This window comes from Epinephelus lanceolatus, chromosome 16 (assembly GCF_041903045.1).
Source record: "Epinephelus lanceolatus isolate andai-2023 chromosome 16, ASM4190304v1, whole genome shotgun sequence".
NCBI lineage: Eukaryota > Metazoa > Chordata > Actinopteri > Perciformes > Serranidae > Epinephelus > Epinephelus lanceolatus.
Window position 1 is genome coordinate 24013294 of NC_135749.1, and position 26472 is coordinate 24039765.

A 26472-nucleotide genomic window follows, 5' to 3' on the forward strand; every position below is an offset into this window, starting at 1 on the left:
ATTCCACAGCCTTACTACAAAATCTCAAAAACAACAAAATTTCAAGAGCCCGGAGTATCTCAAGTTTACCTAGCCTGGTGCATCACACTTCAAGTGATCAGCAGCTAGTGAGGAATGAATGAAAATAAAATCAAACATTAGTTTAGTAGAGATAGAAAAGGCAACACAATCTTGCTATCCAGCAAGTGTTTCCACTTAACATGTGCTGGCTTAGGAATCTACCCTTTCAATTAAAAAAAGACAGACACGGGAAAAATCTTTCAGTATGGGTGGCTTTAAACTTACTTTCCAAATCTTCCGATTCATAGTTTGTGTGAGTGGTGAAATTGGTCTTCCCATGGTCAACTATTGCCTCCTCATCTAGACCCTGAGAAAGACAGGAGGAAAGAGTTAGCAAAAGAGATACAGACAGAAGAAAGATAAATAGGTACATGACTATCATGTGCAAATTGATTTTTGATTCCAATTTTCACCTCAATAATTTTACTGTTTTTTATGACTTTATATGCAATTTAAAAATGAACTTGGGGCTATTGTAATGAGAAATTAGTACAGCTCACTGGACACTAAAAGCTGGTTCCCCTGAGTGTTGGCCTTGGGGAGATACAAGTGCACTCATTACTAACATGTGTTACTTGCATTCACTAATAAAACAAAATGGTACACACAGCAGACATTCAATAAGATATCTCATCACTGAAATGGAGCAAAATGTTAAAAGCAATGACAGACTGAAACTAGAAAGTGCACTCAGTGGAGGGCAGATCACCGCCAGGCAGCCACTGGAGCTGACCTCCGCCGCCTTAGACAATGCATGAGGTACAGCTGCACCTTGTGGAATTGTCCCTCCTGGTTCCCTTTCAGTTAAGATGGTGACAAAGATAACAATAATTTTTTCCATCTCATATTGTGCCTAATGTTAGTGGATTATTACATATCAGGAACAGAATTAATCCACAGATGCTCCTCTTCAAAATGACACCAAAGTCCTCTATTGATGTCAGTTTTTTGTCCACAACAAAGGCCAAAATGTGGCCAGAGACAGACAGTAAAGGTTATTGTTTTTAGCCTAACCAAATGTCAGACATGCCTTTTGTGTGATGCTTTTGCAGTGTGATTTTGTTGAGGACTTGTGGCCTCGACTGGCTAGCTGGGAGGAGTCAGGAGTCAGCACCCAATGACGATGTGCAACAGTCAATAAAACCAGTTTTTTTTTAACGATTGTCAATCACCATAACCACGAGAGGTCCCTGAGCATACAGTCATAAATGTGAATACAAAATATTAGGGTGATTGGTCCAGTAGTATGCACGATCAGCGGCGGACAGGCAGACACACACTCAAAGTCTGTAAGTTTGTTGTGTGGGTTGATGAACAGTGATGTCAGATAAAGGATCTGTGGTGGCAGTAAGAGGTAGCAGAAGAATGAGGGAAACTTACAGGGCAGAGAAAAGGACCCTGACTCCGTCAGTTTTTCAAATAGTGTAGGCACTAAGCTGAGTACATTGACAAAGATTGGCTTGACTGTGATAAGACTGGTGGGAAAACAGCGTGGAGATCCTTACATTTTCTCTGACACTCCAAATATATTAATCACTTGTTGTTTACCATACCAAATCACTCCATAGCTCTGAGTTTATCTGTGGGAGTTATGAAAATAAAACACTTTGTTTTCACAGATGGCCAACACTGACAGCCCATTTTCACACAACAATAAAGAGCAACACCTCAGACCATGATCTGGAAGAAGATATTATTAAGTGCACTTAATTATTAGACTGTAATAATTCATCTCTTGTATTAAATGTAGTCCAGAACACAATTACATCCTCTGGCAAACAGGTGAGATTTGGGGGATGTGATAACAGCATAGTGTACCAAGCACATTAACCTCTGTTGTGTTATTTTAACAACTTGATGTTCTGTTAAAAGCAGCAAGGTATTACTGGAACTTTATGAGGATTATATATGAGCCATTTTTCATACTAATTAGTCAGTATTGAAAAACATTCGTTGTTGTGGTCCATGCCATAAAAGGTTAAGTTTCATAGCAACATCGAGAGGCTGGTTCCACTCATTAAAAAAGAGGTTACGACCTCAGTGAAAATAATTAGTCTGATATCAATCTCATGGAAACATCAAGAGATAGAACGATCCAATTAGAAAAGACATAAAGCTGTCAGAATAGATAGCAGCAAGGGTGCATATTATTAATATTCTTTATCAAATTATAGTGCCTTGAAACAATAATTACTGCACCCAAACACACATAAAAGTGCTATACTTGTGAGGACATTCATTCTCCAGCTCTTAACCACAGCCTTAACTATCAGCAGTACATGCTTAATAGAATAGTTCAGATTTTCTGAAGTGGAGTTTTATGGGGTACTTATCCATAGTCAGTGTATTACATACAGTAGATTAGTGTTGTCACGATACCAAAATCTTTGTTTCAGTACCAACACCAATATGAATTTCAATACTTTTCGATACTCTTCGGAAAAGTCCTTTTGGATACAAACCTTTAGAACAATAAATAGTAGGGGTGTAACGGTACCAAAAAAATCATGGTTCGGTAAGTACCTCGGTACGGACGTCACGGTTTGGTAACTCAAATGTTCCACCAAGTTTGTGTTGTCTCGTGTTGTCTCCCTTTGCGAGGCAGACTTTGTCTTGTCTTTTTTCACATGCGCCAGCTGCGAATGTTGATACAGGTGCTGTCATACACACCACTTGTGCAATCTGTGTTCCAATAGGAACAAGAAAGGCGTTTGTGTGCATAAATGAGTAAAATAAATTAACTAAATTAATTTCAAAGTACAGTTTCAGTTTCAAAGTACCGGTATTTTCCAAATGCAGTATAGTACCGTTTGGAATACTCTAGTACCGTGGTACTATTTTAGTACCGGAATACTGTGCAACACTACAGTAGATGTCTGTCAGCACCACTTTACCTTTCCATCAGACAGCCCATGCCAGCAGGGAAACCAGTAACAGCTACAGTTCCCTATCTATGCTCTCGTCACAGTCACCAGACTGCATAGACAAAAACTGTTTGCAAGTTTGACTCACTGAACACAGGAGCTGCTGGTCTACCGCTGCCTGGATCAGTTTGTTACTTTGTGTTATTGAGTGACTTTTGTGACTGAGTGACTGTACATTGCTTAGCTTCCGGATTGGACTTCTCCAAGCCTGTGGTGTCCCAACTGACACTTATTGTAGCTGATATACTGACTATGGTAAGAACCTGATACAACCCTGCTTCAAAAGATCTGAACCATCCATTTAACCTCAACATTTAAACTGAAGTTAGCCCAATCCTAACTGTAACCTTTAAACTAAACTAAACTTTGTTTAGTTTGAAACTCAAAACTAGTTCTTAAGAAGGCTAATTCACAGTGTCCGCATTAATGTGCCCGCAAGGGTCCGTGAGACGTAAATGTCATCATCCACCCATGTCCACAAGGATCTGCGTGGGCCCCTATGTCGACATCTGTGGGCAGCCCATTTTTTGTAACAGTGCTGATTGTCAGTCAAGCCATCCGCAGCTGCCTAAGGTGAAGTTAGTTTTAAGTTGGATATACAACATTCTTCTTAGTTTCACTTTCACCTGATGTTGACAGTAAGAGAATGGTAGGCCCACCAGTCAGCCTTCCCGTTTACTACTAGGGGCTGACGTAGACGCTTAATTGTACTATGAATAGAACTGTGTGCGCGTCCGTGTGACCACAGCTGTCCAGGGACGTTCAATACGGAAAGTATGTCGGAGCCTTAAGACATACACATTTACCCTGACAAACATAAACCAATGAACCTTCTCACCCCAAACCCGGTTTGGCCCTGACTTCCTAATCTTTAGTGCCAGAGCATTTAAGGCAGCCACAGAGACATGACCATCTCCAATTACTGTTTAATGTGGGGCCAATACAGAGCTAAATGTGCTTGGAGAAGTCACTGTGAGTCCAACCGATACCGATGTCACCCAAGGCCACAACCACAAAAATAATGAGGAACCAGAATGTCTTGGCATCTTTTCGTATAATTACAACACATCCCGCCTCTCCCATCCTCACCAGTCCCCCAATCAACAAACACATATAATTACATTAAATAAAGCTGGGATGTCAGATCACTTCAATCAGTACACCTATGACACACTGCAGGCCCGCCCTTGTGAGAAATTACAATTTCGCACCTCTAAGAAACCTAATACTTCCAGCTGTTCTCTAAGACCACACAGAGAGAATTCGTAGAAGACAGGCCAGCTTGGCTCGATGATCAGTGTGTCCTTTCAACTAGACATGATGTATTGTGATGAAGGAAAGCTTATTTTAGACAGGCATTAATATAAGGCCTATAAACACCACTGGGTGGCAGTAAGTTAATGCTGGCTCTGATTGCCAGGCTGATAAGGACAGGCTGAATTATGGGTAATAGCACATTTGTGACAGATAAGGCTTAATACTAGGGATCCTGTCTTACACTTCCCTTGAGTACAGTCTTTTTGACAGCTGATGTTTCAATAACAGGTTGGGGCAGGCTGCAAAAAAACGGTTTATGAAACTAAAAAGGAATTTCTTCGTCTTTCAAATAAGCTCAAGGTGATCAAAGATAATCACTTCTATGAGTTTCCAAATATCTAACATTTCGTCTTTTACACAGGCTTTATAACATGATCAGATTCCGCATGTCAACAACTAAAAATGTGCAATCCTCCTGGCTCGTGTACAAACACTTTGATGCAGTACATTTCTCAACTGCATGATCCTTTGAATGCCTTCAACCAATCACAGAGAGCTACTGCCTAAAACAAAAGGCGACAATGACAGCCACATGCCAAAAAGATGTGTAACATGTGGATGATATCAGGCCCTTGCGTGTCTTTGCCCCAACATGTCGGTCACCTCCATGTACTGCACTGAAGTTTCTTTCTGACAGAAAGCACGTACTCCATGACCCATCTCCTGCTTTCTCTGTTTCATTGCTGGCTTACTATTATGAATATGTCTTCAATGACATTCAGATTTCCACACATATATTACCATAATCATTCTCCTGTTAGAGCCCCACCTACGATGACTGATGCCATCTGTGATTGTGTCTGTGCGTGCACTTGTACGCCTGTGTGTATGTTTCTCAGTTGCTAGTGGATTTGCATGATAATGAGCTGTGTTGCTCTCTGACAGTGCCTTGATGAGGAGCAGTAATAATGCAGCTGCAGGGAGAAGAGCAGCAAGAAATTAATCTATCTCTAGTAACTGGAGTTCTTCCCCCTGCCCCCAAGCACACTACAGGCAGGTTAAACTGGCTGAGGGTGACTTAAGAAGAAGAAGGGGACTGGATGTTCAGCTGCAGTTAGGACAGAAAGCTAACATCTTGGTCCATCAGTCACACTAGCTGATACATTTACAGATTACTGAAGCACAAACATCTGTGCTTGATTTCTCGACTGCATTGTGGTGTAATTACTTTAAACTTAAAGAAATAGTGTTTAAGAAGGGGGATTTGGTGGCACAGAGTGGTGAGGATTGTAGATTGCAACCAGGTAAAATTTACACTGGTTACAATTCCAAAAGTGTTGATTGTTCAGGAGGTTTCTCGCGCAAATTGGATTATATGCAGAGGTCTCTTTTGCTCCAAAACAAACAGAACTGCTGATTTAAACCAGTAAAAACACAGCAGAAATCAGTTTCTGGTTAAAAAATCAGCATATTGTTTGATGCTGTTGTTGCAGAGGACTGCTAACTACAGTGGCAGACATGGGAACGCAAATGGCCCCATCTAGAGCCAGTGTTTCTTTTGTCAATTCTGGGCTACTGTAGAAACAGGATTTTGCAACATGGTGATCTCCGAAGACGAGGACCGGGTCCCTTTGTAGATATAAACGGTTCGTTCTCAGGTAACAAAAACATGATTCCTATTTTCAGGTGATTTATACACTATATGAAAACACACTTACTGTATTGTATTCCATGTATGCCAATGATCCCTCTAAATCATACACACGGGATCTTTAAATAACATTTTCACTTACTGTAAATGTAACAAAGATAAAACAAGATTTTAACTCCTGTGATGTGTACATTATACTTCATTTTAATACAACAAAATGTAAATCAGTTTGGCTACTGACTGGCCACAGTTGAAATCACATGAACCAATCTTCACAGGCAGGGCGCCCAAAGCTGGTGTGAACAATTCCTGCTTCATGAATATCTCTTAAAATACCACTTCCACAAATCTGTTAATTTTACTGTATAAACACCTGTTTACATACTTTAACGTTTATTCTATGCATGTTGTCGTCATGACTGTGAAGTATATGAGCGTGTCTGCTGTGGCCTCGACACCACATTGCTTGGTACAATTTAAGAACACATGATGCAACCTGTCACATAGCTTTGTCCAAAATAAACCCCTTGTTTGTCACCCACAGTCCCCAGGCCAGGGAGCCAATTGGCCATCATGCCTTTAAATCACAGCTGTGGTTTGGCTACAGGAGCAGTGCCCAGTGGGGAGGGATTGCAGAAGAAAAGCTGCCATGTAGTGACATCAATAGATGATGTTGACGATGGCAGATGTATCTCTGGCTGCATCTACACAGTGAAGAAAGCCAGACTATATGAGCCTAGCGCTGTTTCTTTCCTTTGTGGATCCAGGGAGACCGCTTGTGTCGAGTGGCGACTATCATGATTCCATAATGTTTGTTTTAAATAATGAGTCATGAGTAATAAGTAAAGCAAGTCAAATTATCTAAGCAGATCTGGATCAATACAACAGTAACTGGACTGCACAATAAATGACAGTAATTGAATTCAAATGTGACTATGGTATGAACCCAATTCATAAAACTCTGTAGGGGAAATGTAAGCACACTGTTTCCTGGCCTGTCATAGTCTACTGAGATATGTGTGCTGCCACATAAAATTGCAAAGGGTTGGAAAGTTTCCAATAAATTTCCAGAAAATTTCCAAGAAAAGCCTGGTTCAGTACATAGGAAATATTAGTGCTTTAGGAAAACCTACATATCTATATCAACACAGCTAACACACAGTATTGGTAGACTACATCATGACACCTGACATTCTTTCTTGGGATGCTTCACATAACCATCACCTAAAACCAGTGCTTTAAAGAAAATTGCAATGTATAGGACTATGTCAATTAATAGAAGGGTTAGTTTTAAGAAGAAATTGAGAACAACGATTGTTAAGAAAGAAATCAGTTTTACTGACATTTGCTGTTATGTTTGTGAAGGTTAATTGTATTTGTGGTGCTCACTTGGATGAGGCCTCATTGTCACCCTTGGTGTTGTGCAGTCATATATACTTCTGTGTGCCTATTTCATGGGCTCCACTGGTTTCCTCTGATCATCTACAGATGAGGTGACACGTGAGCATGTGAGATAACTACTGCTGTATTGTTTTTGTTTCACTCATTGTTTGTTGATATTGTTATCTATTATGTGGTAATTTGAATTAGTGTGTTATGCATTTTGTGTGGAGAGTAGTCAGTAACAACTAACGAGGATCCTGAATAATAAATAATAAATAAAGCTTGCCCAATTTCAATAGAAAAATCGTACCTTTTAATTGTGAATTTACTGGGGGGAAAATACACATAAAAAAAGCAGTACTACGTTCTATAGCATATTTAGTTAAAAGTAGGCCCATTTAATTCAACTGTACCCATGCACTGTATTAAGCAGCACTCCATCATGTACAGATAATTTGCCAGCATTCTAAATAAGTAAGATTTCAGTAAAATTACAACCCTCAAAATGCACAGCACATTCTCCCATATGTGCAGCTCTGACTACTGCCAACAGTACTTCACTGTCAGAGCCAAATCACCACATGCTTTCAGGAAAGTTTTAATTACATCACTGAACTGAATTTATTTTATATGCTTATAATATTTTAGTTAACCATCAGACAGTAGGCTAAAGCAAAGTACACAGTTTATAACTTGTTCATTTTCTACCATCTCTTAGCTTTGCTAGCTAACTGTTACCGTGGGTTTTTTTTTTTTAGTTATGATCCAATTTTCTTCTTTGCACAAAGCACAGGTACTAAGACAATTAAATGCAGTTCAGCATCTAACCAGAAATGCAAAAGGCAGTAACGTTCAGAATAATGTACAGAACAGATATACAGAATGAACGGTGATATATGGAAAAAATATAGAATGGCTTAAATGGCATGGGGAGTAAGAAAACATTAGATACATACAGTATGAGCAACATGAAGAGTATTAATATGAAACATGTGCAGCAGTTACAGTAGCCAGTGCAGGTATAGGTACAAATAAACAAATAAATAAAAAATAATGTGCAATGTAGCTTGATTGAGCATGTTAACGAATGAGTTTCATCTATTCCCATGCATTCATTATTGTAAAACATTTCCTTTATAAATTAGTTGTTCATTTTAAACCCTAAGTTTGCACACAGCCTACATTGTCGCCTCAAATTTTAAAAAGTATCTTTCCATATTAGTTAACTTGCACTAGCTAGCTAGCCACCTGATCACACATCTGACATTGTATCTACTGGAAAACTGAATGGAATTATTTGGGAAATTATTAAATCACGTCTTCTTATAATATTATAGTAAAAGGTTTGTTTCTTTGTTTCTCTTTTATTTCATTTTATTTATTAAATTATTTATTCTTTCTTTATTTGGGATCTAACTGGTCAAAGTGTGACTTTGAGACAGAAAAACAAAAGTGAAGTAAAATATTCCCTCAGATAATAAAGATGACAGTCATGATGAGGAATCTAATGAAAACTGACTTGATTTTGTTGCGATAAGTTAATTGCCAAGTACAATATAATCTGCTGGCAACCAATGGCAAAACAAAACAAAAAAACAAAAACAGGAGTAAATAAAGCCTGAGCAAACAACCATTATAATTCCATTTTCTTTCTGTTATTTCCCATAATGCCCCGTTAATTCCCTTAATTCCATCCAATCTGTATTTTCACCTACTGCGACACAACAGAAAAATTACTCACTGGATGCAGCACACTCTGCTCCACCTGCCACTGACATAACAGATGACTAGCATGGTGGGGAATTCTTATCACAAGTCCCTTGATGTCACCAGGGAACATAATGTCACTTCTAGTCCAAGTTCAGGAGAACTTAAAACATGTATGGAGTCTGGTGTAAGATAAGCCCTGCCTGGCTTTGCTCAATACACTTTAAAGGGACAAATGTGAACGAGTAGAGAGTGGGCTCCAAATAACAATCAGAGAGAGAGCTAGGCAACAGCAGCAGGCAACCTGCCAAGTGCCGACACAATCAAACCATAAAAAGTGTCACTCTTCATCATCTATCTGTTCTCCAATCCTGCCCCCTCATCCTCGATTCTTCCTCACATGGGTGTCCTGTGGGAATGCTGTTCCCAGACAACAATAATAAAATGTGTGAAAATCTGTGGAGGATCACTAATATCAAACACCTTCCTTTCAGTTTATTCGCAGCTATCACGTTCTTTACAATCACCTTAACTTACCTGTTCCTAACCAGATGAGTGAGCAAACAACAACATGAAGTCCAACATGATTTTGACAAGATGATACCAGTGGGCCGAAATGACCCCAGTTGCTCTAAGTTTCATAGTTGTACAAAAGGTATTTTAAGCATGAAACACTTACCACCTACAGACTTGAAATGTTGCTGTAAAAGTTTATAGTTTGGTTTTCAACAAGGAGCAGATATCAGGTCTTCACCAGCAAAACATGCGGTAATAAATTGCAAAAATGAACTGTGAAGACCAGGTGATAGCAATGCTGGTTACGATTAGTTGACTAATCGATGACTAATCGACTATTAAAATAATCGTGACTATTTTAGTAGCCGACTAATCGGTTTGAGTCATTTTCATAGAAAAGTACTATAAAAGCACCCCAAAATACTCTTATTGGAGCTTCTTACGTTCAAATATTGGCAGCTTTACACACTCTCCCATGACGGTGAACTAAAACCCTTTGGCGTGAGTATGAAACAAGACTTTAGATGACATAATTTTGGGGTTTGGGAGACACCTACATTTTTCAACATTTTAACATATTTTTCGATAATATGATCAGTCGACTAATCGAAGAAATAATTGACAGATTAGTCGACAATGAAAATAATCGTTAGTTGCAGCCCCATTTGAAGCCGGCATGGAAAGAATACTTAAGCCGTACCAGCCCATAAAACCCCATGATAACATCAGTTTGATCTGATGCAGTTATAAAAGAGTCAGCAATGTGAATTCTAAATTTCATGCAGCTGGATAATAATGGTGAATATCTGTTCCTATGATCACTCAGCAGAGAAAAAGCCTTGCTCAATAATTAATAAAGCTGCTACTCAGACAGACCTATTGTGTACTGAATAGTACAAAATTAATTCAATAACACTGAAATGCAATTTTAAAATGTTCCCCTATCTACAATAGTTTCAATGCTGTATCCATGAAGTATAAAGGCCTGGTAAAATCATGGCTGTATGTGTGTTTGTATTTAAGGATTTTCTCTGGCTTTTGCAAAAGCTTAGGTGGTAAAATCACCAATGTGTTGGGTATTATGCATGGGTGGGGATTTCGTGTTCACATGAACCTTTAAGAGCAAACACAAGGCTCACCATCCAATAGCAAGGAAAACACACTATTGAACTTAATACAAGGATTACCCAAGCACAACGTGTAGGTTGTGAAATGAGCCACGTTAAATGGGCATGTTCGAGTTCAAGACAGTCTTGTTGGGAAATTCTGTTAATGTATCTATACAGAGGTGTTTGTCATCAAGATATTAACATTATGCTTAACCCTATGGCATTTGTTGGGGCTAGAGTTTTTTTGTTATTGTAATGGTTTACAATACCTTAGAATATAATTCAAGTTAAGCCCCAGTATTTAATATCAGTATTAATCAATTACAGGTGCCCCATGAAGTTTTCTTGTACACAAAATTTTTGTTTACATTTACTTTTAGTCATCCAAATGTACTGTATATTTTTGAGGTCAAACAAGCAAATGCATTTCCTTCCTCATAAACTTCTTAAAAGTTTAAATACAGCATTGTTCACATCCTTGTTTATTAGTACAGTCTCTTCTCTCTGGCATTTTCCAGCACATTACTGTGTAGCTTAGTGTCTTACCGCCACCGGTAGATCAGTGGGATAGTGAGATAAAATTGGCAGGACTGTGTATTGAGTCACTTGTGTGCACGTGTGCATGTATATCCTAGTGCACATGCACAAGACAACCAAAACTTGATCTGCACAGGTAGCTAACCTTTAACCTTTTTGTAAATAAAATGCCACAAAATGAAAAAAAAAATCCCCATCACTACTATCCAGAGTCAAAAGTGGCCCATTTAAATGGTTTGTTTTCTACAAGTCCTCACAATTGAGGGGCTAAAATTAGAAAATGTTTAGCATTTTTGACTCGGATGATTAACAAAGTGTAGGTGGCGATTCATTTTGAATTTGGTTGAATTTTTTCAGCTTAACATTTTTTACACATTGAAGCATTTTTTTAATGGTTGACAGCATGAAGGTTAACCTCACTTCTGTTAGTATGTTTGTGTGGGAGTGATTTAAGTACACAGCAGCCAAACACATCGTCAGCCAACCAGACAGAATTGAACATCGAGCCACCCAACAAGCCAACAGGCCTGGTTCCCTCTTATCTCAGTTCCTTGCCAGCCTTGCTTTACTGGGACCTTGTCCAATCGATGTAGACTGACGTAAGAGAGGTGTTACATAGTGAGAGACCTGTCCCTTGAGATTACTGAATATGTCTCTGTCTCACACTGCCAAAATGCACAATTGCATACTACGGATGAGAATATTGACATGTTTTTTACTGCCAATTAATGCTGTATTATGTAACCAATTAAATTATGTCTGAAAACAGAAAGATAATAGCAACAGACATGTGAGAGAGTATAGATGGCTGCTGACAACATAAAGTACATTACGTCAAAGGAGCAGCGTGTAAGATTTAGGGGGATTTAGTGGCATCTAGCGGTGTTGATTAAAGACTGCAACCAGCAGAAACTTCTCCAGGTTGGGATTTCTTCAGTATTCCTACCAGGAGCTGAATTATCCACAGAGGTCTCCTCCTCTCCAAAACAAACAGAGCCGGTGATTTAAAGGGATAGTTCGCCGATATTCAATGACACAAAACACGTCATTCAGCTAAGCTGTTTTTCTAGGCTGTTGCTTTAACTATAGGCTGTACTTCCGCACTTTACTATTGTCCACCACCCATGCCACCACTGTGAACACAAAGAGTGTAAAAGCAGATCAAGAGACAGACCCCCACCCTCTCTCTCCCAAACTCGGACCTGTGACCTGTTTTTAGAATTATATTTCAGTGTCCTGTTTCACTGTAATAGCAAGAGTTTGTGAACAGGAAGTGGCACCATACTGTTTGTGGCACAGCAAAAACAGAGGTATAAAAAACTGAGATCACACAGTAAAATAAGGCAACGCTGAATCAAATGTTACTGAGTTGACTATTTCTCACCCCAGTGTTTTCAAAAACATGTTTTAGCTTACCATTTAACAGTAGCACAAGACTGTTTGTTACTGGCCGGCCATCGTTGTGTCTATTATGAGTTTACATTACGTCATTTATCAGTGTGAGTAGTTTATTGGTCTGGAGCAGTGCAATGCTTAGGGTAGTTGTAGGTTTTCAACCTCTGGAGTAAAAGCAAATGCCACAGTCTTTTTCATGTTTTCTCTAGTCATGTAGCACCAATTTCAGAAGTATTTCCATGTTTTTACTACACAGGCAGCCCAGTTTTATGTGAGGACCCTCTTTATACTGGTGAAATACTTCAGTAAAAAACACTCGCACTGGGCTTCTACAGTGGCCTAATGGTCCTATCTAGAGCCAGTGTTCGGTTTGTCTGTTCTGGGCTACTGTAGAATCATGGCAGTGCAACATGGCGAGTAGACATAAATGGCTCATCCTAAGATAAAGAAAACAATTCTTATTTTCAAATCCTACACACTGGACCTTTAACTACACATATATTACACAATTTCTAAATTTCTAAAAATCGATCAAAATGAGAACCCGCAATTCTTGTTTTCTCAAAGCCATATGGCCTTAGAGTTGTCCAAAAAGGTATGACAGTTATATATCACACTTGATGTAGATGTCGATCAACATCTTTTTAAAGAAAAATTTAAAAATGTAAATGAGAGTTGTCAGGGCATAAAACCTGTGATGTGTTGATCTTTACAAATCAAGACTCAATAGTCTAACAATGTCATAGCTTCCAGTGATAAAAAAAATAAATCAATAAATTGAAAACTGAATCAAATTGTGACCTTAACATCGAAGGTCTAATCAAATCTAGGTTTTGGAGAATCGTGACACCCTTAATAATTCGGGAAAGTCTTTACAGGAAAGCATGAACATCCATGGTGTTTAGCAGGTCCTGGGTAACAAACATAAACACAGATATATAATTATATAATTTGATCAGCTATATTTTGCTGACTTTTGCTGACTGGCCATTAAATTATTTACCACCCTGGAGCATCGCCATGTATGAACAGGGCAAAACTAAGAAGGCAGAGCCAGTCAAAAGCTAATGTCCTCCATCTAATGTCTGAGTGAAGATATAGTTTAATCTTATAGTTATACAGCTGGGAATGAATCTCATTGGGCAGAAATGTCGGAAAACAAACAGATCATAACTATAGTCTCCATTTGATGAAGTCAATACAGCCAAGCATGCAGACTTTGCAGACAAGCATACACACAAACACAAAGATGGAAACCATCCCCTCTCTCTGTCTCACAAATATCTTCCTCTCGATTTCAACAGTCCCTTCTTGCACGTTGCTTCCACTCTGGGCATAGTAATTCTTGCAATTTTGTAATCTTAGCTAGACTGAGTGTAAACACAGATTTATTTCATTTTACTTCAGTCAGTAAGCGCCATCTCTATTGACAGCATGCACCTTGTTTGCATTCTGCTACCTTGGCAGACCTATTTTTCACCATCCTCTCTCTAACACTCCTCGTCTCTCTCCTCTCTTCCTTCCTGTTCTCCTTGTCCCGCTCCTTCAAGCAGCCATAACTGTCTCTGTCGGTTTCCTCTCTTTCCTGCTCCTTGAGGCGATTAAAGAGTTGAAAGGAAGCGTTTCCATTTCAAGAGACATGTCCGATGAGGCAACAGCTTCCCTGCACTGACCACCTGCCCCATTCATTAGCACAGATCGCTCCACTCCACCAGAGGAACAGAAGAGGACAAACCAGTAAAAAAAAAAAAAAAAAAATACACCAATGATGCTGCACACACAGAGCTACTGGATCCTGTTCAAGTGTGGAATATGACAGTCAGGCACACATGAAACCACACACACACACAAACACACACGCAAGAAACAACGTACCGTAAGCACATGCTCCCCTTCGCTCTGTTCATCCATTTAGACTAAAACATCCGCAAAGCAACAGCAGCAAGGACGTCAGCCAGTTCTTTCTTTCTGATGGCTATCTCTGTCGTAGAAGGTGTGTCTGTGTGTGTGTGTGTCTGTGTGTGTGTGTGTGTGTGTGTGAGCTAAGCGCTACCAGAGACACTGTCGCACTCGTCTGTTCCCCCTTCCTCCGCTCATCTCTTTATACGGAGACAGGAGGAGAGGGAGGGAGAGAGAGAGAGCTGTTTCTGAACACACAGTGCTGTGCTCTGCCCTGTTAGCCCGCTCTTTGCTCAGCAGCCAATCCCACCATGCCACCATGAATATTTTATTTGCCCAGCCAAGAGCTTAAAAACGCATGCATACACACCACCCTACGGAGGACATGCACACACATTTGGAGGGCATTCAAATGCTCACCCGCTGAGGTATTCAGGTCACAAATGAAAACCCACCCCCAACACGGATAAATAGAAACAAGCACACGTGTGAGCTCGACATTCCTCAGGGGGTGCAATGAACGGAAAAGGGACAGATAGTCTGTGTATTCATTAAGATTCAAAATGCTTCTATGCCTTTGACTTTGACATTCACAATCCCTACCATAGCCTGAAGGTTGGACATGTCTTTCAACAACCTGTAATTTTGCAGAGAACTGTGGCTCATTTGTTTCCTGTCCACATCATGAATGTGAGTTTTATGCATACAGAAAAATGATCATATTCCTGAAACCTTTACAGTAAATATTTTTTTAATTGAAGAAAAAACTCTAGATATCAGTCCGGTCTAGAGATACTCTTCGGATGAAGCATCCATAATAGCATCACCCAGACTAACCACAAAACCACCGTGGCAAAGGTGAAACCACACCTAAAATTAAACTGTGAATAAAATGAAGAAAAAAAAAAAAAAACCTTTGCTGAGCCTATCTTGAGGCTGACCAAAAAGCAGGAGCATTAGCATCATGCAGCACAACAATCATTTTTAAGTAAAATATTTCGGAGCTAACGTTACCTAAATCAGGATTTGCATAAGATTTAGAGCTTTAAAGCTACAGTTGGTAATTTTTATGATAATAAGTCAAATTTGCTGAAACTGTCACTATATTCTGAAAGAAGTACAGTCTGTGAGAAAAATCATGTCCCTCTTCCTACTGTCTCTAATGGCATTGGCTAGAATCAGACTGTGGCACAGCAGCAGCAATCCGTCAGAGCCGAGGAGTCTCTCATACAGCTGTCAGTACTGTCAATCTGCTCCACGAACTGCAGTCAGACTGTCAAACTATGCAGTGCTGATCAAATATAAATCAAGATTTTGTTACAGCATTGCCTATTTCTCACCTCACCTCAGAAGCATATTTTAGTGTACTGTTTAGCTGTAATATAAGAAAGTTGGGCCGGCCAGTGTGCAGTACTTAGTATTCTGTTTGACTGTATCCACAATGGTGGCCTGGTAACAAACTTTCTTACAGCTAAAAAATACACTAAAATGTGTTTCTGAAAACATATGAGGTGAGAAATAGGTAATGCAGTGACAGAATCGTCTTTCATATTATATCAGTGCTGCAGACAAGCAGGGATTGACATGATTAACAGCTGCGTTCAAGACTCCTCAGCTCTGGCTGTTTTCGTTCACATGCCGTAAAGCCATTAGATGCGCTACAAGGCAACAGAAGCAGAGGAATATGATTTTTTTCACAGATTATCTGCCTCAATAGTGCCGTGTGAATACAGTGGCAGTTTCTATAGCTTTAACTTTATACTGTGTCTGCAACTAACAACTGTTTTTATTATTTTTTAAATCTGATAACATTATTTTAGTATTTAAACCGCCAAAAACTACTGAAAGTCCAGGATGATGTCTTAATGGGTTTTTTTTTTTTTTTGTAGACCAACAGCCAAACCCCCCAAAATGTAGAGTTTTTTGTAACTGAAGACAAAAAAATGCAGTAGATCTTCACATCTGAGAACAATAACACACTTTTTTGATAAATTAGTTTTTCTTTAAGCTCTTCTTTATGCAGCCTTTTAGAGTGCTGTACACTGGCACTGTATAACTAAGAATACAGCATGCTTTTGTCTTTTCAAAGACAAAACCTATTAACTTAGAAGCTACATTCCTAGCATTCAACAAATTCAGACCCAGAGCTGATCAGAACAGCCATAGTAAACTACTGGTGCTCCCTATATAGCCTTGCAAGAGCTGCCCAACTTAGATTCTGAATAAATCTTGATTAGAGTCACAATAAGAGGCAGTACTGTAATGATGTGCAATATTAGTATGCCAGTGGTACAAAGCTGTACTGTATGTAACATCTATTGCACTGCCATGCCACCTACAACCACACGCATCCACAGGGGAACAGAAAAACAGAGCCATATTAGTAGTATTGTTAGCGGAAAACTGAATGCAGTCTGTGCAAAATTGTAATTAAATTCAGGTTTTGCCCCCAGCAAATGTTTTCTCTTTCTGTTCATGATTCTTTGTGGTCAGCTGCAGTGGGCTTACATTAAATAAGTCGAGTAATTTCATTATATTCTAACAGTTGAGCAATTCTGCATTATGGCAACACAGCCTGCATCAGTTTTCCCTTGATGGTTTTTTTAACATGTGGTATTGTGTCCTATAGTATTTCATATAGTAAAGAGACAGAGCAAAATAATGTCCCACACCTGAGAGGAAAACAATTACCGGTAATCACTCTCCATTTTTGTAAGGTGCTTCCTTCTCACTTTCTGCTAGCAAACAACAGAAAAATGCCTTAAAGATGTTGTGTGGTGGGCTGCACTGCCAGCAGGGTGAAGAAACCAGAACTAAGTTTTAAGGAACCAAAAAACTGAGCCTTAAGAAGTCAAAAGTGGTTGCAATAAGACATCAGCAAAAAGAATAGGAAATCTGTGGAATCGTGACACTCATAAATAAGCTACAGTTGCTAATTTGGCCAGACAAACTGTAGCGGTTGAAGCTAACTAAGCAAGGCCTGGTTTTGATCTTTGTTCGGTTAAATGAAGCTTACCTGGTGATTCAACCAAATAGCTGTGAATAAAGTATTCCACTTCTAGCCATTCATTAGAATCATTTCTCCAAGATAAGCAAGGTGAGGAGAAGTGACAGATTGACAATAATGAGTTTGACGACATATCTTTTCCTCTCTGGTAGACATCAAGTGCTAAAATTGTCCTTTGACACACTAAAATCTAATGTTTTTACCTATTTTGTAAGCATTTCAGTGTCTTTTCCCCTCCAATGGGCGTGGTTTTAATAGTATGACACTTTGCGCTCTGACTTGAAGCAATCTCAGTCAACTGAGGGGTCTCCGACTCCACTACTCCAACTCTCAGGAGGCAGCCCTATTTTTGACAGTATTGAAAATCATACCATGGAGAGTTCTAAATACTCTGATTTACTGTTATACCACCCAAGCCTATTTCAGCTCTAAACATATCCATACATACATACATACACACAGCCATTCCATAATGTCCACTTCTCGTGAGGAAATGCAGAAGGATTTTTCTGGCACAGGGTTGCATGTGCAAACCAGTGTTTACACACAAGAAAGAGGCTTAGGGAGCAAAGATTAACTTCTCAATGCCTCAAATCCATTATCCATCCCAGGTTATATCACCACCCAGCAGAAAACCCAACTCCCACTTTATGCAACTATCAAGACTCAAACTGCAACCATCAAGAGTCAGACCACACTTGATAGCATAATGGGTTTGATGAGTTTTTTAGGTTTCCTGTAATTGGATGAGCTTTCCTATCCTCTCTGTACACATGGTAGACAAAGTCATGATATCATGTAGATTATTACAGTCGCTGGCCCTTTGATCTGCTTTTGGTCTTTTCATTCATAAAATTACCTTCAGGGTGGTAATAGGGCTGGGCGATATGGACAAAAATTCCTATCTCAGTATTTACAGGCTGACTGGCGATACATGATATAGCCTATATATCTTGATATGTTCTATGAAATGGGCAACATGTTTTCAGTAGCAAGTCAAAGCCACATTCGAGATGTCACAAGCAGTTTTATAAAAACAGATTGTGATCCAAATAAAATGCAAAGACAGGGATTTTATTCCCATTTGAAAATAGTAAGCTGCACAACAGATACACCTACAAAACACTAGTCAGCAGTGGGGTTTCTGTGAAGTGCTGAAAAGTTTAGTTGATTCAAAACACACCTAAAACACACTTTAAACATAGTAACAATTTCAAACACAAATTGGCTTCACTATAACTCACAGCATTCACAGACAAAGCACTTGTCTTTTGCTGCAAACTTTTTCCCCACATATACAACATGCTAACGTTTTTAGCATAAGCCTATGGCAACTTACATTGTATGAATTAGCCTAGCGCCTAGCGATCTTTTCTTCTACTCATATGAAGCCAGGGACAACAGCAACATTTAACAAAGGTAGCGTTACAAAATTCGGCTCCATTACAACTCACAAGGTCCACTGACAAAAGAACTGTCTTATACTGAACACGTTTTCCAAACAAATACAACATGCTAACATTATTAGCATGTTGTATTTGTTTGGAAAACAAACAAATACAACATGCTAATAATGTTAGCATGTTGTATTTGTTTGGAAAACAAATACAACATGCTAACATTATTAGCATGTTGTATTTGTTTGGAAAACAAATACAACATGCTAACATTATTAGCACAAGCCTATGGCATTTTACATTGTATAAATTAGCCTACTGAATAGCGAAGATTTCCTCTGCCCATATGAGGCCAGGATAAATCACACACAAAACCTAAAATGTTATTTTGTGGAGGCTTCATTGTCTTCACAATTTATTGTCTCTTATCTGTGAAAGTAAACTAAATAAAAGCTTTGTTTCCTCTGAGGGAAACGGTTTCAGCTTACAAAAATAGAAAGGATGTTTGTGTTGCTGTGACATATTTCTGGGGAGGTGCATGGCTACGGTTCTACAAAGTGTTGCTGGAGAACTTGTGAGTGAGTGAGTGAGTGAGTGAGTGTGGAGAATGTGAGAGAGGACAGATGCACACTGGTATATGTTATGCAATTTGACCCAATATTGATTTAAGCGGCGTTGTCTAAATATATCGATATATCGTACTTAGTCATTATATCGCCCACCCCAGGTGGTAATCTGGAGGACAAGCAGGATTGTGATTAAATGTTGCTGCTTTGAATCCCCTGACTAGTTGGGAAAATTTAGATGCCTAATGGACATGAATGACACTCTCCCTACCTTTGTTACACTGTATAAAAGAAGTGGACATAGCCACTGTGACAACACCCAGTGGTATGTGGACTGCCGTTTTGAAGCCTTGTTTTGCATTTTGGCCATGGCCATCGTGTTGTTTTTTTTTTTGTGCCAGAAGTGACCATATTTGGATGAGAGAGTGGAGCTGTTAAGTAGCAAGTTGTGGAAGAACCAGATTTGTCAATCACAAGGTAGCCATGCCCTAAAACATGCCCAGCTTTATCATCTATTTTTCTCTAAATGGGACTATAAATTACAAAATGAAGATCATGCTGAGACCATAAACTCATTAAAATGTTTCCTAAGGTAATATATCTAATTTTCTCATAGACTTACATACAATAGAACAGTCGATGTAAATGCACTGAACTGTGTCGACATGAGGCACAGAGAAGTTAGAAAAGCTTGCCTCACTGTGGACAAATAAAAAAATCTCAAAATTAATTACTACTTTTTCTTTGGGTCTGAAACAAACTACAGGGAAATAGTACACATACATGTGACAATTTCTGATTTAAAGAGTGGACCTCATCAATCATTGCCTCCACAAGCACTTCAAAGTTTGTGGCCTGTTGTACAGTTTAATTGCCTCCTACTCTCTGAGAGTACATTTCATTCTCGCAGAAAGTAGATAATTTAATCAAACAAGCTCTCTGTTGTGTACACCAATTAGCCTATTGCTGGGTACGGTGGAAATTAGGTATTTTTTATCGTATTATCTTAATAGTACAGCTGAAGACAACAAGGCACCATCAGACTAGCTGAGAGGCCCATTCTGTGTAATTACCCATTTAAAGCAATGCTATACACTTAGTAAGCTTCATAAAACACTCACTTTTACTGGCAGTTCATGCTGCTGAGCCAATAATAGTCCAGGTCGTCCAGCCTTTCCTGGCTAGACTAAAACCCTCTTTCACTAGTAAAACAGCAGCATGCACAAATCCCCTTCTTCCTGACATGCTAGCAAACATGTAAGTGAAACTCAATGAAAGCTCACACTGTAGAGCCAAATAGTCGATAAACAAAGCTCAAGGCATCAGTGACATGAAGTGTGTTTTTAGTAAGCAAAATCTGACAGTTGGACCAACTGCTATTACAACTAGCAATGGGAAGTGATAATATTTTACTGATACTGATGCAGTTACCAATGCTGCTTATCAGTCGCTTTTTTATTATTTTCTGATCAATTTTCTGTGTGGAAAAAAGGCCTACACAGATTTTCGGCATCAGTGCAATTGCTCCATTATTTCTGAGTATTAACACAGTGTAGAAACAGAGTTAATATAAAGGCATGCATGCAACTCTGATGTGCAAAAGCTCCACTGTTTGACCATTTTCTAAGTCAAAGAAAAAACTTGTCTGCGTGGCGTTAATGGTATTATATACCATAAGATATTTACCCTTCGTAACACTGTGCTGCACGGTTGCGCATAGAGTGTCAAATTCATGACATTCCTAGAATTTAAGCCCATGTCGCATAGAAAGATATTTCATATTGCTGATGTTTCTACCCTTACTTGTAATTATCATTTTATCTAGATTAAAGGCAGCACTGTAATCATCTGTCTTCTTGAAAATACATGATGCATGATTCCAGCAGCACAGACATATGAGTTTGACATCATTGCAACTGTCACAGAAACGTGCCAGCATCAATAAAAAGAGCTTATAAGCTCAGAGGCATATGATATGATCCTGATGGATTGAATAATTTGGAACCAGTTAGTTCTCAACTGGAGTCAGATCTTGATTCCCATCCCTTACTACAATCTTTCTGTTTTCTTTTAGTGTCCTTATCCTCAGCCTGTCCACCACCAACCCATCTTTCCAGTATAAGTTTGAAACCAGACAATCCATTAGACCTTGGGACCAAGAGCTCTTGGCCACAAAGTACTCAGGCAAAACATAGGAGGAGAAGGAAATCCATCTCCAACACTAATAAAGGTCACTAAAACACAAAACCAAAGTCATCTAAGTAGCTCTCTATAAATGCCACAAACACAGCCTGAGATGATAACCAGTGGCATAAAGGCAGCAGAACAACAACCACTCAATGACCTTACATAGCATGTGTTCACTCAATTAGTCATTTTGTGTTACCTTGAATTTGTGAAGTAAATGTAAATCAATATGTTTGCCATTTTCCATGGTGGCATATGAGAAAAACAAAGTTTTCTTCACAAATTCAAGATAACATGGTACAATTAATTGATTTACAAATGGTCATTTCGTGGTTGAAGTATTCCTTTAAATGAAAAGAAGTTGGGGCCAAACTAAACAATAATGCCTCACTATCTAATTGCAGTTTAGATGACATTCTCACTTTTTCCCTAAGGGCCAATGGCATCAATGTTTCACAGTTAAAATGACATTTAAGACCCCTAACAGTCGCACTGGCCAGCCAAGCCTGAAAATAATATGAGTTTCTTGTTGAAACCAGATTCGTGCACATCAACTCAAAGTTAAACAATGCCATGTTCTTCAGGAAGAGACTTCATTAGGCATCAAGCAGTTGAATGTCTGCCAGAAAGTGTCCCCATGCCTTAGTGAATGCACTGACTTCTATGTTCAGGGGGAGAGGTACTCAGCTATCAAGCAACTCCTTTTCATTGGGCAGCCAGGGCTCAAGTTTCCTCAGATGCATGCACATGTTCTTACACAAGCATATACACCTCGGCACACTCACAAGCATAGTAGTGGACAACCCTACACCAACACTGATGTCAGACAGCCAGCGTGCATTTTAAACTTAGCTCTGAAACCAGTTTCTTTTTTGGGCTTGTTCACGCTGCTGTTTGATGCTCATCATCCTATCTGCTACTGTAAAGCTACTCCCAGCAGACAGGATGTGGGTCTCTACTCTCACCCACAGCTCAGTTAAAATATCACATTGATAAGAGCTTGGTGGACAAAGTAACCCACGTGACTGCTGTTGTGCAGAAACAATTCTCTCCCAGTTTCATGTCTATTTTTCCTCTCTGGTGGCACAGTAAAATTAGCAACGTTTCCTGACTTGGAAATGTCACACAAGACGGCGGATCTATTTGTGGAGCATTTAATATGCAAATGAGCCTTTTATTTCTGCAAATGTACCAGCAGATCTTATCAACTGAATTGCTGGAACTCATATTATCAAGTAACGGAAAGGTGGACCTGTTGAACATGAGGGGGGAATGTTGCAAAGCTGGTACAGTGCTGTGTAACGTTAATTTATTACAGGCATTACTGTCAGACTTACTAAGATAACACCAAAATATTACACTTGGTTTGTTTATTTTTAAGTTTGTTAAAGCACGTGGACACACACTGACGTTCAGACGTGCCAGCAAACGGGACATGTGTTAACATTGCGGTAACCATAGTTATTAACATTAATAACGTCACTGACCAGGCTTCACTCGGCTCGCGAATGGCTAACTTAGCAAGAACTAGCTGAACACAAGTGAAGATGAATTAAAACATTAAAACATCGGCGCAGACACACATTTCTACATAAGATATATTTAAATTAACGCTTCCGCTGACTTAAACAGGAGACCCTAACCCAAGTTGTACCCGTGCCACGTGTCAGAAGCAGAAAGCCGGCTAACAATAGCAGCCGCCGGATGGTGCCTCACTGAATCTGACTCCCGAGCATCACTAACCGTTAGTACTTCTGCGGCTGCTTGGCAAACAAGGAGCAAACACGGACAAAGAGAGCAAATATAATGGTGGGCTAACGGCTTGGCGGGTACTCACTGTCCTCAAAAGGGGCCTCATTTGCTCCGAAGGTTCGTCCATTTTCACCTGCCGCCGGTTTCCTGCCCACCGTTAGCTTCTTTATTATTAATAGCTGATGTACAGATGGGACGGAGCCAGGTGGCACTTGGGTGGACTGAGGACTGGCTGTGCTTCCCCTAACGACACGGTAACGACACGCCCCTAAACTGATTGACAGCGATTGATTACCAATTCGCGTTCAACTGCCGGCGTTCTCAGCCAATCAAATCCGAAAACGTCACGTAAAGGGCGGGGACTATTTTCATGTCAAAGTCCCAAGCGGGCTTTTTTATTATGATTTTTTTTTTTGTTATCTCGCTAAACCTGCAGGGACCACTTGGGCTTCCATCGTTTCAAATGTAAGTAGGACAAACAAGAACTGTTGAAATACATACAACTTTATTTTTTTTTATTAGTTTTATAAACTAACCGAACATGAAAATGATGCATGTAGTCGTAATAAAGCATCGTGAGTTTGAATTTTTGGGCACAGCATTGCCTGAATAAAGACCAAGAGCGAGCAGATATTGAATAGGCTATATCTGATATCTTAAATGACAATTATATTATTACAATTATATTGCATTTCTATTTAATATTATTTATTTTTTCTCTTAACTTCAAAGCTACTTAAAGACAAAGTATGGGATGGAAATATGAACCAAATTAGCCACCACCATGATTTAACAAACAAAAACAAACAATGGATAGGAGTTTGCTAATCTGCTACTGTTCTCAAACTAACAAACAACAACCAAATCTAAGCTGCTTTGGTGATTGTGGCAGTGAAACAATGCCTATATTGTCATCTGTGACAAACACAAGCTGTTGCCAGTCAAAAAATGAATTTTGGGCCTTTATAGTCATAATAAATCAATAACCAATAGTATATTATAAAGAAGATGTTTGTTATGACCTGAAGTTTTTGACTTCAAATGAAATGAAGTCCCAAATGTTAGATGAGAGAGAAAGGAGAGTGATGTTGAATCAAGTTTTGTAATGGCTAAGCATTCACGCTGTACATTGTTTGTAAAATATATAGACTTACATGTTTACCTTAATACGTGGATTTACTGTAGATGTGCGAGCTTATTGTGACACATAATAGCATGGCCTTAGATGGACGCCAATGCCTGCACATCCTCAGATACTGATATTCCAGTTCATTACCATCAGTAAAGGCTATTTCAGATGTCACATTTTAAAAAATGATGTCAGATGTCTTGAAGTGGGAGGTCAACAATCATCGTCTATCATTTCATCTGCAGGGATTATGCTGGTTCAGAGGCCTGATTTTAAGTAGGAAATAAAGTATATGCATTAATTGAAATTAACTGATTTTATCATCATATACCTTCTTGGCATGGGCTTATCAACCATCTTCCATAAAACCACCTTTGCATAGTATGTATTAAAATTTGATACAACTATTGTGTAATAATTGATGTTCACCAGCAGATGGCAATGCTGTATCAACCATTTCTCTCAGGTGAGACAGCAGGTGGCTGCGAGATATGACCACATTTACCCCCCTTAGAAGGTACTACTTCCAATTCTCTTTCATTTCTGGTCATTTAGGCAGCAGAATTGATAAAGTGAAATTGCCTGTAATAGCAGAGACACTTAACTCACTTTTAAGCCATCAAAAATGGTTGATGGAGTATAAATAAAGCTTTAAGTTTAAAAATGCTTAAGGCTCAGTGTAAAATAATTTAAGTTAGTCCTGATACATGATGGAATACTCTTGGCCTTTACAAACTACCTTTTATAACCAAACCCAGCAGACCTTTTTCTCGATCTTTTAGCACAGATCTTAAAAAAACACAAAGTTTACTTCTGCCTCTGTCTCTTTCCCCACGTGTACAGTCTGTTTTAACACTGTGTTATAATGGTAAAAATGCCACACATAATAGTCTTAACTTCTGCTATAACCACAATGAACACCATCAGTCACTGGCTTTATTTAAAAACCTCTGTGATCATGTCATACATTTTATTGCAGAGGATACATTTAGAAGAGAAATCAGGCGCGTGCAAACAGCAAAAGTAGTCTGTTCTTTCAGAAGAGTTCATGGGTGTCTTCCTTTAAATAGAGCCCGTTCCTCACCCACCCATCAACCTCCGGCATAATCACGCGGCAGCTCAGAAATAGAACTGCGAGGTGGGAGATCAAACTATCACCTCTTAATTGTACCCTGAGTCTTAAAGATGCTGAGAGCCCATTAGCGCACAAAGAAGAGTGCTGTGTACTGATCCTGAAACATGGATCCGCATAATGCAGCTGGGAGATGAGTCAGAAGTTAGACAAGTGGAAGAAGCACCACACAAGCATCCACCTGTGCTGGGACTCACATAAAGAGATGCAGACTGCTAGGTGTGGTGATGATGAGAAAGAAAGTTTTCTCTTTCAAAGCTTTGGAGAGAAACTGAACTTACTGTAGTGGAAGAATACAACACATGTCTTTTAATGTCAAATATAATATCCAGGTCTTACAGAATCTTTGCAAAGGTTACAAAAACATTTTATTTATCCATTTTGCTTCGAGCATTAAGAGGCAACAGATTGGGGAGAGGAACATGTTAGGTGCAAGCCACCAAATGAATATTGACTGTGTCGTGTTTTGTCCCAGAAGCTGTAGAAATTAAGAGTCCCCCTTTCCCAGAAGGTTTAGTGCATGTTTTTTCCTCCAGTGGTGAGGCCTTCTGATGGTGCCAGGAAAGAGAGGAGAGAATGTGAAATTCCCAAATCTGTTGGAGCGCTCCATCAAAGTGCCAATGCATTGATTTTGACCACAGATCTTTTCCAAGCGGCTGCCTCTGCATGCCCTACCCAAAACATTGCTCTCAAGACTGGGGTCTTGTGGGAGCCTTAGTGCCCCTGAATCCTGCTCAACTCCTCTGGGAAACTCAGAGGTTGGGGGGGGGAGTAGAGGCCAGTGACCAGCATGGTGTACCCAAATCGACTTGGGGGGTGGGTGGATGGTGGGAGGGGTAGGTTGTGGAGATGGTAAATGGTGGT

At 39.4% G+C, this 26472-nt stretch overlaps 1 protein-coding gene across 11 annotated transcripts in view; it reads right to left on the minus strand.

Annotated features, from left to right (window-relative positions):
* The window catches only part of LOC117263858 (sodium bicarbonate cotransporter 3-like), a 66947-nt gene extending 43355 nt beyond the window's left edge, over positions 1–23592 (minus strand). For 3 of the 11 annotated variants that reach the window (XM_033637553.2, XM_078175653.1, XM_033637550.2), the window contains exons 1-2: positions 23433–23589; positions 286–367 (exon numbers count right to left, since the gene is read on the minus strand). In XM_033637553.2, coding sequence (XP_033493444.1) covers positions 286–367; positions 23433–23474 — 124 coding nt within the window. In that variant the 5' untranslated portion in view covers positions 23475–23589. Of the gene's footprint in view, positions 1–285; positions 368–14414; positions 14681–23432 lie in introns of those variants that run through there. The other 8 variants (XM_033637547.2, XM_033637544.2, XM_033637548.2 and 5 more) reach the window with 5 other exon arrangements.
* Between the last annotated feature and the right edge of the window lie 2880 nt (positions 23593–26472).